This window comes from Typopeltis vanoorti, chromosome 11, assembly GCF_054136105.1.
Source record: "Typopeltis vanoorti isolate ZY-2024b chromosome 11, IOZ_Tvanoo_1.0, whole genome shotgun sequence".
NCBI lineage: Eukaryota > Metazoa > Arthropoda > Arachnida > Uropygi > Thelyphonidae > Typopeltis > Typopeltis vanoorti.
The window spans coordinates 50,497,087-50,515,115 of record NC_143559.1 but is presented as its reverse complement, the minus strand read 5'-3'; the positions used below and the strand labels follow the sequence as shown (position 1 = coordinate 50,515,115).

The following is an 18,029-nucleotide window of genomic DNA, read 5'->3' as shown; positions in this document are numbered from 1 at the left end:
TATAACCGCACAATACGCAATTTTATCTATTTCAAGGGATACAGACAACACTTTTTGCTTCAGACAGCTGTATAAAACAAATTACTTGATAGAATGACTTGCAATTTCACATGGATGCTTATGACAGATGTACCAACTTAGAAAAAAAAAAAAATCTTGCTTATAGTTGCCATCTATGGTCGAGGCTGAGAACTTTTCAGATGACCCTTGTACTTTCTTGTCTGACACCAGATTTAACATTAAGCCATCTTGTACTTCCTTCAATTCTAACAGTTGAAAGAAGTACAAGAAATAAAGACTAAGCATTGCTTGATATAATGCCCCGTTGATGCCACACAACTGTAGCATTTTAAATACCCTCTCTCTCTTGGCATCTTGTCATATGCCATTTCCAGATCTACAAAACTTAAATACAGATCTTTGTTATATTTCATGTTTTCTCAACTATTTGTCGTAAAGTGAAAATCTGATCCTGACAGCCTGTAATTGGCCTGAATCCAGCTTGTTCTTCACCAAGCTTCTCTTCTACAATCCTTCTCAACAATTTCTCAAGTATACTTGCATAAATATTACCAGGAACGCTCCTGTAATTCTCACATTCTGTTTTATTTCCTTTTTTATGTATGGGTACTAGGATAGCTCTACTCCAATCATCTGAAATTCGTCCCTCTGTCCAAGTCTTCTGAGCTATGCAGTGTAACCCCTGCAAGACTGCTACACCTCCAAACTTGAGCATTTCTGGTCGAATATCATCGGCTCCAGCTGACTTTCCATATTTTAGGCTTTTGATGGGTTTTTTTCTACTTCAAGTATGGATATGTATTCCTCATTGCATGCCTGGTCAGTGTTTTTTAATCACTGTGCTGTCACTGGCGTTTCATTTAGCAATTTTTCGAAGTAATTATTCCATATTTCAAGGATATCTTGTTCTCAAGTTTTCATGTCACTTTTATCATCTCTAATTCCTTTTGCAGCACTTTTTCCTCCATTACTGAGCTTACTTCCAGAATATTTTGCACCCTTCTTGATATTTATTTTCTATCATTTTTACGGCTATTTTTACCTGTTTTAGGAGGTGTCCCTTATTTTATTTTCTGTTATTAACAACTCTTCCCATGACTTTTGTTTAGCTAGTTTTACACAGTGTTTGGCTTTCTTACATTTCTCTCTGCACTCTTTAAGAGCACACGCTGACTTATTTGCCAGAAACTTTTGATATGCTTTCTTTTCTTTCCTTCACTGCCTCTTTAACTTCCTGTGTCCACCATGGAGTTCTGATTTTTCTAAACAATTGCAATTGTCTACAATTTTTCTAAATTGCAGACAACCTCACCACATGCCTCCCTGGCTGAATCAATCAATGTTTTCTTCAGGCCACTGAATCTCCAAGTTTACTTTTTTCAAGCTTTTTTATTTTTTTTTTCAATAATATTTGTGTATTTTAGTCTACAGTTCACATTTGAGAGCTGCTCAACTTTTATTCACTTTAAAACTTTCTTACACATTCTTCTTTTCAACATGAAATTCAATTTTATCCTGCTCAAGACTAAATGGTGATCACTTCCAATTTCAAATCCTCGGTACACTCTAGTGTCCTACACTAGTGAGAAAACATCACAATCAACAATAACATAATCAATGAGACTCTTCTCTCCATGTGAATTTATGGACAATTTTATGTTGGAACATGGTGTTAGTAATAATCAGTCCATGTTCTGAGCAGAAATCCAACAGGTATTTGCCATTATTATTAGCTTTGCTCTTTTCTCCAAATTTTCCCAAAATATTTTCATATGTCTGGCAATCATTTTGTACTTTTCTGTCCAAGGACCAACTTTTCCTTTTTCATTGTGTCAGTTGCTTTCTCTAAATCTTCAAAAAATTCCTCCACTTCTACCTTAGTAAAGCCTTCTGTGGGACCATAGGCACAAATAAGTCTCATTTTAATCCTTTATCCAAGTGTGAACAAACAAAGTTTGTGCCTGAAAGTATCTTCGGGACTGGGGTAAGGTGGCACAACACCAGGGCAACTCGTTGCAAAGGTGGAGCAAGCTACCAACACTCCTATCTCAGTATCTCCTATAATGCAAAACACATCTCCTTGCAGATATGTCTAATGTTATGCATTAAGGGAAGGGCCACTACCCAGACTAGTTTCGACCTTTATTGAGGTCTCTTCAGTGGGAGCCAGGCCCAAGTGAAGATACCAGGCAGAAGCATTATCCAAGTGTGAGCAAACAAAAATCTCTAAATCAAAAAAGATCCAGAAGGAGACTAAGGTCTGGATTCATTCAGTCAGAAGTACCTAAGAAGACTGGAGTGTTAGATGCAATATTGGGGTGCTGACAAGTAACAGACTAATATGGAAGATTAATGTAAACACCCCTAAGTTTAACTCTAGAAATGGTAAAGGTGACAAGATGTCAATGTGGATGATATGCTGTTCTTATGTTAAGTGTAGAAAACCCACCACCAACTAGCATTAATTAGTGAATCAAAATTGTTTATGTGGAAATATGTGCCATGTCATCAGCACTAGTCAAAACTGAATAATAAAAGAAATCATCAAAATAAAGCATCAAAGAAATCTGTTGTCCAAGTTATGTTCACTACTTCACAGGACACTGAGTAGTGTTGTGCTGTGCAGTCAAAATTCACGGTGGTACTTTCATTATCACCGAGTGCATAACTAGCATACTAGAAAAGAAAAATAAATAAATAAAATAAAAAATGAAGGAACAGATTCAGAGTGTCCTGTGACTTGTAGACATATTTTTTCTCTAACATAACATGTACAGTCTCTCACAAACAACTGTAGTAATTCACTTTCTTGAATCACCCATTATACATTTCAGTGTTGACTCCATCCAACTTTTATCTTTTTCAAAAACTGAAGGAACATTTGAAAAGGCACCACTTAATTTCATATAATGAAGATGAGCAGAACTAAAGATATGATCCAGCAAACAAGATGTAGTCCATAGATATTTTCTGAAATAATTCTACAAAAGAATAAACTTCAAGAAAAGTTTTTGTTTCATTAAAATATCAAGGTTCATTACAAACATAATATTCAGCATATAAAATTAAATTATTATGTATAATGACTAAGAATGATACCTGCAGTATGTAGGTTAGAAAACAGATTGTACATAAGTTACACTAGATAGAATTTCCTGAAATACAATGTCTTATAATATCCAATATATAAATGGCAGTTGTATCAATATCAAATTTATCAAGTTTGACAATGTACAAATAAGTTCAGATTTATTTTACAATATTCTGCATTTTACAGTTATTACTGTTCTTTCTTTTTTATTTGTAAATACTAAATATTTCTTTATTCAGCAGCAATACTGCTTCATAAATGCAAACCCTGCACCACAAAACCACTGCCACGACAGACCATCAGGATTATATTTTAATTCTCAAGACTACTGTGTTCATAAAATAAACATGGAGGAAACCTAAAATGAGTGGTGAGTAGAGGAAGAAGTTTCCTGAAGTTTGAATTTCCACCAATGCTAGCTTGCTGTTACATGTTCTAATAGTTTTTACAAAGATGAGAATTATATATATATATATATATATATATATATTAATTTGTAAGAATAATGTTCACATAAATATCATATAGCATCTCAGTGATAAGGAGCTGCATAACTTAAATGACAGTGAGAGAGAGAAACAGTCACTGATTAATATATAATTTACTAGCTAACAAAAAGACTAAAATATTGTGATATACAGTTGACTCTCACTACAGTAAATGTCACAACAACAAACTGCAGACAAACTACTTCTGTGGTTTCTACAAGTTTGCTATAATGAGAGGCAAATGTATAACATCTAAGCTGTATGAAATCATGGGGTATGAATACTTACTTTACATTTTACAATTCGATTAACTTTCTTAATTTTTGCTTCACAAAATGCTCCTTTGTATTTAGCACTAACATCAGTTCCAACAGTCAGGTAAGGAGGCTCATCTGCAGCCTATAATAAAATTTGAAAGTTTACCCTTTCATCAATGTTTTCTGGTTTAGCAATTTTACTCAAATTCAATGAAAAGAGTTCAACTTTACATATATCCACAAATGTAGCAATCCAAATCATATTTTATCAGACTAAACATAGATAGCAGTGAAATGCAAAGAACAGAACAGAACACAAAAGCAAATAATTTGATAATAAATATTTTAAATGTTTATTTATTGAGATTAGAAAAAGAAATGGATAAAAATAAAAAAAAAGACTAATAAATAAGATGCGATATTGCAATTTTAACATTCATGCATACATTAGTTTGAGACACAAGCTAATGACACCTGATTAGGACACTGCTCCAAATTTAGAAGTATAATATATGATGGATAGGAAGTTTACCTTGGTTGATGAGTTCAAGGTCTGAAGTTTGTTTGCTGGAAAGTATATTTTTTCTGGAGGACAGTGAAAGACAATATTAGGAAAAAGGAATGTGTTTTGAAGGAAGGAGAGAGAGAAATTACAGAATTACAGTTAGTTATATAGAAATAGAGGATATTAAATATCCAATATTATTTCAAAGCTGAATATACTGTTGAAACTTTGCAATCTTAACTTTCATGCATACAGTTAGTTTGAGACACAAGCTAACGACACCTGAGTAGTATCCTAATCAGGTGTCATTAGCTTCCTATCCATAATACATGATGGATAGGAAGTTTACCATGGTTCAGGGTCGAGTTTTACCCCAGCCCTAAAAATAGTTCAGGCACAAACTTGTTTGCTTACATTTGGATAAAGGATTAAACCATATATATAATTTCTTGGTATCTTTTATAGTATAACCAAGTGGAAAAACTTCCAACAACTATCTCTAATCTAGAGTATTTTAATAATAAGGTGTGACACCTTTTGGCAACTCGTATATGAAAATATGAGTTCTGCATCACTTCAACCTTGGTATCACCTCTGGATGAAACCTCACTGATGAGATCTCAATAAAGATCTAAACTGGTCTGGGTAGTGACTCCTCCCATAATGCATAGCATTATACATACCAGTAAGTATATGTGCTTTGCAAGAAGTGATGTGAAGTCATAAGCTTCTTTGTACAAGTTGCCCGAGTCTCAAAAATAGTTCAGGCCCAAACTTGTTTGCTTTCACTTGGATAAAGGATTAAACCAAGAATATAATTTCTTGGTATCTTTAATTTAAAGAAACTTTGGAAGTTTCAAAAGTTTGATCAGAGAACTTATGAGAATACAATACTGAGTATTGTATTCTCATAAGTATTGCTTTAGCTTGCACTACTTATAAGACATGAGTACTAGCTAAGTGTCCATATAGTTGCTTTTATTAGTGCATTTTGATAAAGGTTTCACTGGCCTGACAACTGTTTAGATGGTTACCTGCAGAGACCAGGAAGAAATCTTTATTTCCTCTTCTAGCTATTTTTATAACTATTTATGGTTATATGCCTTCCTCATTTGCCTCCATCTTTCTCTACTGAAATACCTCCCAATGACAACATTCTTCAGCCATCTGCACTAGATCTGGTCTTCCTTCACATGGATGCCACTGGGTGATTGTCTTTGTCCCTCTATTGGTTTATCCATGCATGCAACATGTCCTGTTCATCTCAATTTTAATTTTAAAATCTTTCTCTCTGTCCAACACTTCTGTTTCTTTTCTTATATCTTCATTCCTTATTTCGTCTTGGGGGTTGATGTTATCATGGCTCTCTCCATTCTGCGCTCAGTTTTCCTCATTCTGTTCAGTATTTCTTTGGTTACTGGCCATATCTCTGATCCATATGTCATAATTGGGATGATGCACTGATTGAAAAGTTTGGCTCTATTTTCAGGATTTATTTTACTGTGCAGCATTTTTTCAGTTTGCCAGAAACTTTCCAGCTTAGTTGAATTTTCCTTTTTATTTCTTCATAAATGCTCCTTTTTCTTAATGTAAAGGTTCAAACAAGGTTAACATATTCTTGTATTTACTCTATTTTGTTATTGTCTATTGTTATTTGTTCTTCTTATCGTTTCCTTCGATATTTGTCATTATTTTAGTTATTCCAGTATATGTATAATCCTATTTTATTTGAAACTGTGCTTAATTCATTCATCATACCTTCTAGTTCTCTTATCATAAATGATAAGAGAACTAGAACTTTTTACCATTAATATTAAATCCTTTGTCACTCCAATCTAGTTCACTCAGAACATAATTAATACTACATTGTATAATTAGGTGAAATGGTATCTCCTTGGTGTACCCTTTATTTGTTTGGAATGGACTGATACATTCATTTATAAGGATACTAGCGGTTGCTTTTTCATATATTTTATTAGCTGTACATAAATTTGGCTTATTCCATGTTTCTTCATTGCCATTAGGACTGCTTAATCTGCAAAATCTAGGTACAATGGCAAGTTGCATTCTATGCATTTTTCTCTTAATTGATTCAATGTCTGCAGATGGTCGGTTGTGCTAAACCCCTTTCTGAATCCAGCTCATTCATTAGACTGCACTTCATCCAATAATCTTGTGATTCTGTTTGTTATTATTTTCATAAATAGTTTGTATAACTATAGGTTTGTAATTTTCTATCTTTTTCTTATTACCCTTTTTGAACAAGAGCATGATAGAATTGCAGCTGTTTGGTATAAACAAAATTTGTGCCACAAACTTTGTTTGCTTACACTTGGATAAAGGATTAAGCCAAGTATATAATTTCTTGGTATCTTTAATTTATAGTATAACCAAGTGAAAAAACTTCCAACATCTTTCTCTAATCCAGAGTAATTTAATAATAAGGTGTGACACCTTTTGGCAACTCATATATGAAAATATGACTTCTGCATTACTTTGACTTTAGCATCATCTCTGAGTCTGGCTCCCACTGATGAGACCTCATTAAAGATCAAAACAGGTCTGGGTAGTGATCCCTCCCATAATGCATAGTATTATGCATGTCTGCAAGGAGATGTGAAGTCTTAGCTTCTTTATATGAGTTGCCCCAGTCCTGAAAAAAACTTACCATAAAACAAAGAAAGAAAGATTCATTTTTATTCATAGGAATAAACAGAGTTTTGCTCAATATTCCCATTCTTTCAGGAGACAAATGAAAGTGTGTATCTGTATAGTGATATATTCCCAGCCCAACAGACAACATACTGCAAATTCAAGAAAAGCATGTGTCTTTATTTTACCACTAAATACAGTACAGACCATATGCATTGTATGCAGCAACAATTCATGTAAATAAGAGACATCTGGAATGAAAATGACACTGCTCTTCAAAATGAGAAATAACTCTCCTCTAACAGATACTATACATTATCATTAAGGCAGTACTACTTTTGCAATTTAAATATAGTAATATCAAACATTCAGACTAGCATTCTGTATTTAAAACTTAGTAAAAAATACCTGCTCAACATTGACTATGACAATATCTTGTATGATCATGATAAAGCTATGAAGTTTTTTCACTTGGTTATACTATAAATTAAAGATGCCAAGAAATTATGTATTTGGCTTAATCCTTTATCCAAGTGTAAGCAAACAAAGTTTGCACCTGAAGTATTTTCAGGACTGGGGCAACTCATATAAAGAAGCTAAGACTTCACATCACTTGCCTTAGTATCCCATAATGCAAAACACATCTCCTTGCAGACATGCATAATACTATGCATTATGGGAGGGATCACTACCCAGACCTGTTTTGATCTTTAATGAGGTCTCATCAGTGGGAGCCAGACTCAGAGATGATACTAAAGTCAAAGTAATGCAGAAGTCATATTTTCATATATGAGTTGCCAAAAGGTGTCACACCTTATTATTAAATTACTCTGGATTAGAGAAAGATGTTGGAAGTTTTTTCACTTGGTTATACTATAAATTAAAGATACCAAGAAATTATATACTTGGCTTAATCCTTTATCCAAGTGTAAGCAAACAAAGTTTGTGCCTACTAAGGCAAGTGATGTGAAGTCTTAGCTTCTTTATATGAGTTGCCCCAGTCCTGAAAATACTTCAGGTGCAAACTTTGTTTGCTTACACTTGGATAAAGGATTAAGCCAAATACATAATTTCTTGGCATCTTTAATTTATAGTATAACCAAGTGAAAAAACTTCATAGCTTTATCATGATCATACAAGATATTGTCATAGTCAATGTTGAGCAGGTATTTTTTACTAAGTTTTAAATACAGAATGCTAGTCTGAATGTTTGATATTACTATATTTAAATTGCAAAAGTAGTACTGCCTTAATGATAATGTATAGTATCTGTTAGAGGAGAGTTATTTCTCATTTTGAAGAGCAGTGTCATTTTCATTCCAGATGTCTCTTATTTACATGAATTGTTGCTGCATACAATGCATATGGTCTGTACTGTATTTAGTGGTAAAATAAAGACACATGCTTTTCTTGAATTTGCAGTATGTTGTCTGTTGGGCTGGGAATATATCACTATACAGATACACACTTTCATTTGTCTCCTGAAAGAATGGGAATATTGAGCAAAACTCTGTTTATTCCTATGAATAAAAATGAATCTTTCTTTCTTTGTTTTATGGTAAGTATTCCCATTGCTTTAAATAAAATATGTCATCCTTTCTCTTTCTGTTGTTTACTTTGATGGTTTTTTTCTCATATATATGGAGGACTTCAACTAGGGAGATATACACTCGAAAGAAGAAAGATCACATGGCAACAAGGAAATAGAATTTATATACCTCAGAGATAATTACTTGAGGAAGCATGTGATGGAGGGGGACTAGGGGTGTGAGAGTACTGAACCTGGTCATAGGAACAGAAGAGCTATCCATTGCCAAGGTGACCACATTGCCTCCAGTTGGTGAAAGTGACTGTGCAGTCTTGAATTGGGAGATTGCACAACATGAGGAATATTCTGTCAAGAAGATGTACACATGGAACTACAAGACAGGTGATTATGACAAGCTTAGGAAGAAGCTTAAATCTGTGCCATTTCATAAAACACTGCAGATTAAGGATGTTTGTGGGATGAGATAGTTAAGGGTTATCTAGAGGAAGCAATATTAAATTGTATACCTAAGGAAAGCAGGGTTAATCAGGCAGGTGTTTGATGGATGAGTAATATCATTAAGCACAAGCTGCAGAAGAAAAAAATGATGTGGAGGTTATATAAAGACAAAGGTGACCAGCAAACCCATGCATAAGGTTCAGGCAAGAAAGCTGACTAGAATAGAAAGGAAGGCAAAATCAGATGATGAGAAGAATCTAGCCAAGCAGGCCAAAGCAAACCCCAAAGAATTCTTTTGTTATGCAGCAACTAAGAGGAAGAATGACCATGGAAGATTAACCTTAATGAGCATAGATAGTGATGAAGTGACAGAAGCAGATAAAATAGGTGAGTTACTGAGTGACCACTTTGCAAGGGTATATCATCCTAGTGAGTTTACTGCTTTAACCTATGTGACAGACACTAACGTGGGAACAGAGGTGGATGAATTGGAGGTTCTTAGGATATTGCAGAATCAAAATGCAAATACAGTTGAGGGATCAGATGGAATATCAGCTCAGGTTTTGCAAGAATGTGTAAGGGAACTGGAAATGCCTCTGACTAGATTCATCTCTGGTAGAGTTCGAAGGGAGTGGAAAGAGTGCAAAATAATTCCCTTGCATAAGAAAGGTTCTAAGACTGCAGTAGTAAATTAGAGACCAATCAATATCTCAGGCATAGTGGTAAAAGTAGTGGAAAAACTGGTCAAGAAGAGAATTCAAGAATGGGTGGATAAAAACATGATATTGTATGAGGGTCAACATGGATTTGTGAAGAGATGGTCTTATAATGCCTTGATATGTCCATGTCTAGATTACTGTGCTCAAATCTCTTCTCTTGGGTTTCTTGGGGGATTAGGAAGTGGTGGAGAGGATTCAGGGTGAGTGACCAAGATGGTGAGAATGGTCTGTGGAATGTTCCCTATGTTCAGAAAAAAAAAAAGGATATAAATATATGATAGAAGCATTTAAGTTGTTTAAAGTGTTTTAGAGGACTGATGCAGGGGAAATGTTTCAGCACTTGGCTGGAAGAGCCAGAACAAGGGGTCATTCTTGGAAGTTAAATAAAGGTGTGGTTAGTAGGGGTGTGAGGATTAGAATTTTTGCTTAGAGTTGTGTGAATGAGTGGAATGGGTTGACAGAATCACCTGTGAGTGCTTTGTCTGTTAATGGGTTCAGGGAGAGGTATGATAGACTGTATGGATAGTTTGAGTCTTCAGACTCCGTGGAAGCGCCCATACAATAATAATATGTTGTGTTTAAACGTTAATAAAATTCATGTTTAAAGATTTTTAACTTGGGTATATTATGTATTCAAGATACCAAATAATTTTATATAAACTTGATTTTTAATCTTATTTCCCAAGTGAGCAACAGACAAGTGAGTCAAGTTTGAGGCGTGCAGGTGCAATCTTGACTCACTTGGGAAATAGGATTAAAAACCAAGTTTATATAAAATTACTTGGTATCTTGAATACAAAATTCATGTTTGATATTAATTTTGTTTTAACTTTCTTACATGTATTGTTTGGTGAAATTCTGGTTTCAGTTTAGTATATATATAAATAATGATATACAGCAATCCCTCGATTAATACGCCTAATGCTTTCTTTAAAAAGGGCGTATTAATCAAAAACGCACTAATCAAATATAATAACCTATGGGAAAAGTATAATTTATTCCTCATATTTCTTTTTTGACCCTTAATTTTTTAAATAAAAGAATTAGGGTATGTCTCAGGGCCTAGTTAAAGGAAAAGCATACAAGTTGAAAGAATAAAACATGTTCAGAATATAAATTTATTACTCAATTTCTTAACAAAGAATTGAGCTAACGTAGTTTGGCAGGAATTCTGTTTTGTTTTTTCGTACAACTGACGCTAATTTGTGGCTACCTCCTTATCTGCACTTGCAGCCTCCACTGAGATTCAAACATTATGTAGGCTATTTCTTTTTTTGAAACGCTCAAACCACCCAACACTAGCATGGAATTCTTCTTTTCCATCATCGATAGCTCTTTCAAGGTTGCAAAGAGACTTAATGCTTTTGATTTAATAAGGCAAGTGCTTAGCAGGATCCATTTTTGGTTACAATCTTTGATCCACGTAGAAAGAAGTCTCTCTAATTCAATCATTATAATACTTTGATTTTGAGTGGTCTGCATGCATGATGAACTCGAAGCAGCCTTACCATTCTCTTTATATTCAGCAGCTTTGCTTAAAATTGCTCTTATAGTTGATTCACCCATTTTGTGTTCTTGTCTTATCTTTGCTTTGGACTTGCCTTGTCCATTTTTCTTTTTTATTATTTCAAGTTTTTCTTCCAATGAGATTACTTTTCGAATCTTTTTCGCACTTCCACTTTTTCGCTCACTAATTCTTTTACTCATGATTAGTGGTTGGGAGAATACTTTAAAATAAAAAATTAAGGAAAACAATTACAAGGGAGGCACGAGATACAATCAGCAAAATGCTACGTAATTAGCAAACGACATTAATTTTGGCAGTAAATTTAAATATAGTATACATGGAAATAGTGTAGTACTGTGTGCCATTAAAAAATAACTTTGTAAAAAGTTTTAAATCAGTAACTAAATTAGTTCAACCTGGTGAGTGATTTTTTAAAATAGTTAGCCATAAAAAAATGTATAGACAGAAAAATTTTAAAATTGTAACATTTATTTTTAAGATGTATATAGGCACACTAATTGAATTTTAGAGGCGCATTAATTGCATTTCGGGTATAGAAAAAAAATGACACACTAATTGGAAACACCCAAATCAAGGGACTGCTGTATATGTGTGTGATGTTCATTTCTCCGTGATGAAAAGAGCTGAGTCCAGAGGTAGTCCAACATCAGGATGACACTTAGCAAAGATGGAAAAAGCCACATGCACTTTGTCACTGTTAAAAATTCAGCAGAATATCATGGGGTTGATGAGACCTGTATCAGATATTCAAGTGTTAAGAACAGATAGTACACAGCAGCACTTATGACTATTTGGTTAAGATAAGAGTGTAGTAGTAATAATAGATAAATGAATAAGCTATTCATAGCTTATTCATTTATCTATTCATTAGCACAGACCATCCGTAATGAGTTCCAGAGTGCCAGTTATGGTGAGTACTAATACTGTACAAAAAAGACTCCAATTATTGGGTTTCCAAGGGAGAGCAGTGGCACACAAGCTGAACATCACAACAACAAACAAGGCGGCTTGTCTGGCCTGGTACAAAGAGCATGTCGACTCGACAACTGACCAGTGGAAAATGGTACTCTGGAGCAATGAATTAAGGTACACTCTCAGCCTGGTGAATGCCTGTTACCATAGTGTGTTGTACCCACAGTAAAGTTTGGTGGTGGAGTTATAGCATGGGGTGCATTCAGCTGGTTTGGAGTGGGACCGCTGGTTGTTGTCCGTGGCTCCATGAAAACAGCTCAGTATCTTGCTTTCTGGATAATCAGGTGCTGCCTACACTGTGGAATTTTTATGGAATGGACCTGTGTTACTGTCAAGACAACAATGCTCCATGCCACAAAGCTGCAGCTGTCATGGAATGGTAAGAAGAGATGGATGTTAAACGAATGCTCTGGCCTGTGCAGAATCCTGACCTCAACCCCCCGTCAAATAGTGATGGCCTAATCAATAATTTAACGTAAGTGTTGTTATGCTACAGCTAAGATTTTGGATTACTACAATCCTAATTATAATTTAAGTGAGCTCTTAAAACAAAAGGTTATGTGGATAGAATATGTGCCATTCGTATTCTTGGGTTTTTAGACCATCATTATTGTTGAGATTAGAGCGGTTGATTAGAATTTCACATGCTTCCTTAAATTTGCATTCACACCAAAACTTGGTATGAGCACAAACAGAAAGGATGGCAAGTATGGAGCCTGAGGATGCTAAAAAGTGATGTGTTTATGCCAGGAAAGAATAGAGGCAAGTGTCAGTCCAAGAAGAGAAAGATCTGGTGTTTATTATTGATTCGGTTATTATCAAAAGTAAGGGAAGAAAAACTAAATTCGTTTTTGAAAGAAAAAAGACAGGACTGTGTTTTGGTTGCATTTAAAGTAACCAGCTCATTATCATTCCCATGAAGGACAGTATAGAGATCAATATATAAGGCAACCCATTGTAGATGATCTTGAAATTTAGGATGGCATTAATACAAACATAACGTTCACCATCACATGCAGTCTTCCAGACCAGACATCTTATTCCTGACAGAAACCCAGATCATAGCTACATCTATTACTGTCCATCTCCAGTGCCTAAACTACACACTTCATGATTCCTTTCACCACAAGGGTGGCACCTGTGCCTTTGTGAAATCTGATATAGCCTGCCAGAGAATGGTTAATTTAGAATCATCTGCTTTTGACCTAGTCTGTCTCAAGGCTTCCTTGCCCCATTTAGTAACATTCATTTGTTATTTTTAGTGGTATACCTGTGGCATAGTATAATTATTAAAAGAACACATAAGACCACAGTAATAACTTTTAATTAATAAAGGTACAGATATTTCATACTAAAACTAACAGTACATCTTCAGTGTCACACAAACAGTTATAGGAATGGAATACAAGTAACGAACATTCGGTGGATGACCTATTAAAATACAATTGTTGCTGCGTGCTAGGAAATGACACATGTGGCATTTTATTTTCAACTGAAAATATATCAACACAGACGAAGAAAAAAAAAAAATCAGCTTACTGCATGTGGCTTGCATCAAGAACTCCAGCTTCATACTCTGCTTATACCAAAGTGTACAACATACACAAATCAGTCATCAGCAACTCTGACTTTATAAAGGAGGACAATAACAGAAAACTTGCCTCCTGTCCAAATGGAAGCCATGCTTTCTGGTTCCTTGCTAAGGGCATTAGATGCAACTTCTGCACTCCACGTCTCTTTCTTATCCTGATGGCACCACTCTTTTCCCCGAACTCCTGCAGAGACTATGGAAAATCAATTCATACCGTATGGAAATTTACCGTATTTACTCGAATATAATTCGTCCTCAGGTATATCTCACACCCTTGATTTTTTACTTTACAAAAAAGAAATTAAAAGGTTTCGCATATACCTCGCACACAAAAAGAGTTTAAAATTTAAGAAACAGATAGCGAATGTTGTTATCGCAGTTTCAGATATTTTGGAATTCATTGAAAAGAATCAGCATTTGAACTTAACAACCATCGAGTTGCCTTTTTCGTCGAGTCATGCAATCTTTTGTTAATACCACACCAATCATATAGTGCAGTTATGCACGTCTTCATAGCTGCACTATTTCTACTGGCCTACCATTCTTGTTGCACTCAGCTTTCACGCCTCATTAGTCATTCACTAATTTGAATCTTTAGCGACAATTACTATTGTTGCAAAAGATTCAAATATATCACAATGAAGGTGAGCAGCCGATAATGTAAATAACATTAAAATTCATCATCATAACACAAATTACGGGTATAGACCATATTGGTCTGTTCTGGTCTCATTATCCATCCAATATCCTTTTTTGAAATCTACCCTGCCTTCTCTTTCCAATTGGCTTAAAATTTAAATTCATTTATTTTATAAATAATGTGAACAATTATAAATTATAATGAATACTAAGGATTAAATTATAAATGTGAATTTAGTTTTTTTTTCTGAAAAACTTTAGTTTCCAAAAATCCCAGCATATATTTCGCAGCACAATTTTTTAACTTTAATTTTGAGAAATAAAGTGCAAGTTATATTCAAGTAAATACAGTAAGCATGGTATGCCTCCTGTAGGTTTCGACAAAAGAAAATCAGAAAACTACTAAATAACGTGGATATTAAAGTCTTCTAGTCCTGATGGCATCTCTATCTCTAATTGTTCTCAAACATTGTTCGAGACTTAACACTTGTCCTGATCATCTCTACTCTATTATAGATATCAGGTACTTATCACAATGCATGAAAACAATTTCATATCCATCCTATTCAAAAAAAAAAAAAAAAGGGTGATAGAAGTCTACCATCAAACTACTGACCAATTGCCATCACCTCTGTCCTCTCCAAAATACCAAGGTCGAATAAATGCAGAAGTCGTATATTTCCCAAGTACAAGTAGTGAAAAGGTGTTACCTTCTTATTATTAATCATCTTAATATTACTCCTTAGTATATCTTCTGCATTTGGCTCCCACTGATGAGACCTCAATGAAGGTCTGGGTAGTGGCTCTTCCCATAATGCATAGCAGTATAGATATCCAAAAGAGGGGAGTGGAGTGTACTTTGTTTTATGGGATACTAAGGAAATTAATGGGAAGTCATTAGCCTAGTAACCAAGTCATAAAGATACTTCACACAGAAACTTGTTTGCTTACACTTGGATAAAGGAATAAACAAGAATATAATTTCTTGTCAAGTTTAATTTAAATTGATAAAACAACTGTTTATAAATAAAACTGAGAAGACCTGCAGAAAGGACATGAGTACATGGACAGATATGAGAATAAAAATCTCAAGATAGCTGCATGAACAACACTTTATTCCAGATGCAGCTTATAATAGAAACAGATGAGAAATCTGGTGATGGCAGCATTAGACCTAAAGCGAGCATTAAGCTGTTGAAGATGAGCTGTGTTTGTGTGGCAGTTGTATCTCCCACAATGAGTCTTGACTCCATGGAGGTCTGCATAGTTTAGTTTTTTAATATAATAGCCTGATGATCATGATAATAATAGTAGTAATAGTTATGTTATGCAATAAAAGATCAGTACATTTAAGATATCATAAAAACACAGTTTCATAACTTAATTTTTTAACATGATTAGTGACTGATAAATAAGAGATGCAAAACTTAAGACATCCATATTATTATAACATATAATAATATGGATTTATTTATTGCATACAGTGCATAAGACTAATTTTAAAATGTGCTCGCATCTGTTAAAAATATTTACTATTGAAAAGCAAAACTATTAAATATCTGTTAAAATTAAATTATTAATGTTGTCAAAACTGCAAAAGTTTTGTGCTGTATGACAGCAACTTAACTAACATAAGGTGAAACACTTCAATAAGACTGATAATGATTTTAGTCAAAAAAATGATAACACACATCACCAAATTCCTGTCTTCCCTCTAACCAGTTGTCCATACATGGTAATGTCATGTTATAGGTACTCATGCAGGAAGGAAATAAATATCAATGATTTGAATACTCTCTTATTCCATATAAAATTATTTGATTTAGTTAACCTTATTGACCTCCTGCAACGAGTCTTCACATTCCATGGAGGCTTAGAAATAATACTAATATATATATATATATAAATGTATCATACACAGGCGTGTATAATAAGTGTATATTATTAACTTTCTAGGAACAATTTTCCTTCAAATTAGTTTATTATCTGTCAGGACTCCAATATTTTTTAAATTCATTTTGAAGTGTATCAAGTCACTTAGTTCTTTATCTTCCACTGAGTCCTTTTTCAACCATTCTGTACCAAAGAATGCTCTGATGACAGGTAACCTTTCCTCTTCAATTCTGTATAAGTGACCATATACTACTGAGTTTGATTAGGTCTGCTCACACATTATTCAATACAAACAATGTACAGTTCCTTTATAATATGATTCTGTCAATGATACAATCTGTTCAGTCCTATAATTATTCTCAGAATTTCTGACCCATAAGTTAAAACTTGTTTGAATACTGTCATGTATATGGCTAGTGTTTTGACTAATTTCTCTTATTTCATGGGGACTTGTAATGGATTTATTTAAGAGTACAACACAATCATCATCTGCATAAAGAGGTACGATATCATGTTTAACTACATTAATTCATAATGTCAGTTATATTACACAAAAATCTTACAGCTGATTTTACATCAAATTATATTCCTGTACATAATTAAATTCTATCAGCTGACATATCACCAGGTACTGTTCTGCATAAAATCACATTTACACCATACAATTATAGCATTTTGAATACTTATCTCCTTGCACCTCTTATATGCATTTCCCAGACCTATAAAACTTAAACACAGATACTTGTTATATTCGCATGATTTTCCAACTATTTGTCCTAAAGTGAAAATCGGATGCTAATCTTCATTTGGCTTCAATTCCTTCAATTTTTCTCCAAGGTTTCTCTTTCACAATTCCTCTGTAATTCTCAAAATAAGTTTTATTTCCCTTATTACAGATGGGTGCCATGAGTATTCTATTCCAATAATCTGGGATTTCAACTTCTAATCAGGCCTTCTGAATTATGGTAATGCATACTCTGTAAAACTTTTATACCTTCATATTTGGGCAATTACAGGTGAATATCATCTACTCCAGCTGCCTTATCACATTTTAGGTGTTTGATGGCTTTTCCTCCTTTGGGCAATTACAGGTGAATATCATCTCCTCCAGCTGCCTTATTGCATTTTAGGTGTTTGATGGCTTTTCCTCCTCAGTACATCTTGAATAATTTCTACCACTGTTCTGTCACATTCATTTAAAAGTAGTTATTACTTCAGATAAGTTTATATCAGTTTTTATGACACCTTTTTCAAGCTCTTTCTTCCATGTCTAAGCTTTTTCAATAGACACCAGAACATTTTGCTTACTGATACAAGGGGCAATACAATAATGTCCCCCATTTCTCTTCTCAGAAAAGAATATATTTAACAATGGTTTTTACGAGGATTACCGTATATTTTCGCGTATAACGCAAACTAGAAATTTTGTTTGAAAACTAGCTCTAAAATGCCATGTCCACATATATAATGCGATCTGTTAATCTTGTTCCCTAACATTATAATTAAACAATACAAATTAACGAAAGAAATATTTATTTTAAAACAAAACGTCAAAATCCTTTAAATTCTTTTTCATCTTTTGAGTCATCAAACATTTCATTTATAAATTCAACTGTAGGCATTGCGTCATCAGTGTAGCAGTTGTCGTTATTGTCATCATGCGTTCCATAAATCTGTTGCACCACC

The 18,029-nt window shown here is 34.0% G+C and overlaps 1 protein-coding gene across 2 annotated transcripts in view; it reads right to left on the bottom strand.

Moving 5' to 3' along the window:
* LOC150101569 (uncharacterized) overlaps positions 1–18,029 on the bottom strand; it is a 288,212-nt gene that overhangs the window by 239,773 nt on the left and 30,410 nt on the right. For both annotated transcript variants that reach the window (XM_090400919.1, XM_090400920.1), the window contains exon 2: positions 3,889–3,999. In XM_090400919.1, the coding sequence (XP_090257045.1) occupies positions 3,889–3,999 (111 nt within the window). The remainder of the gene's footprint in view (positions 1–3,888; positions 4,000–18,029) is intronic.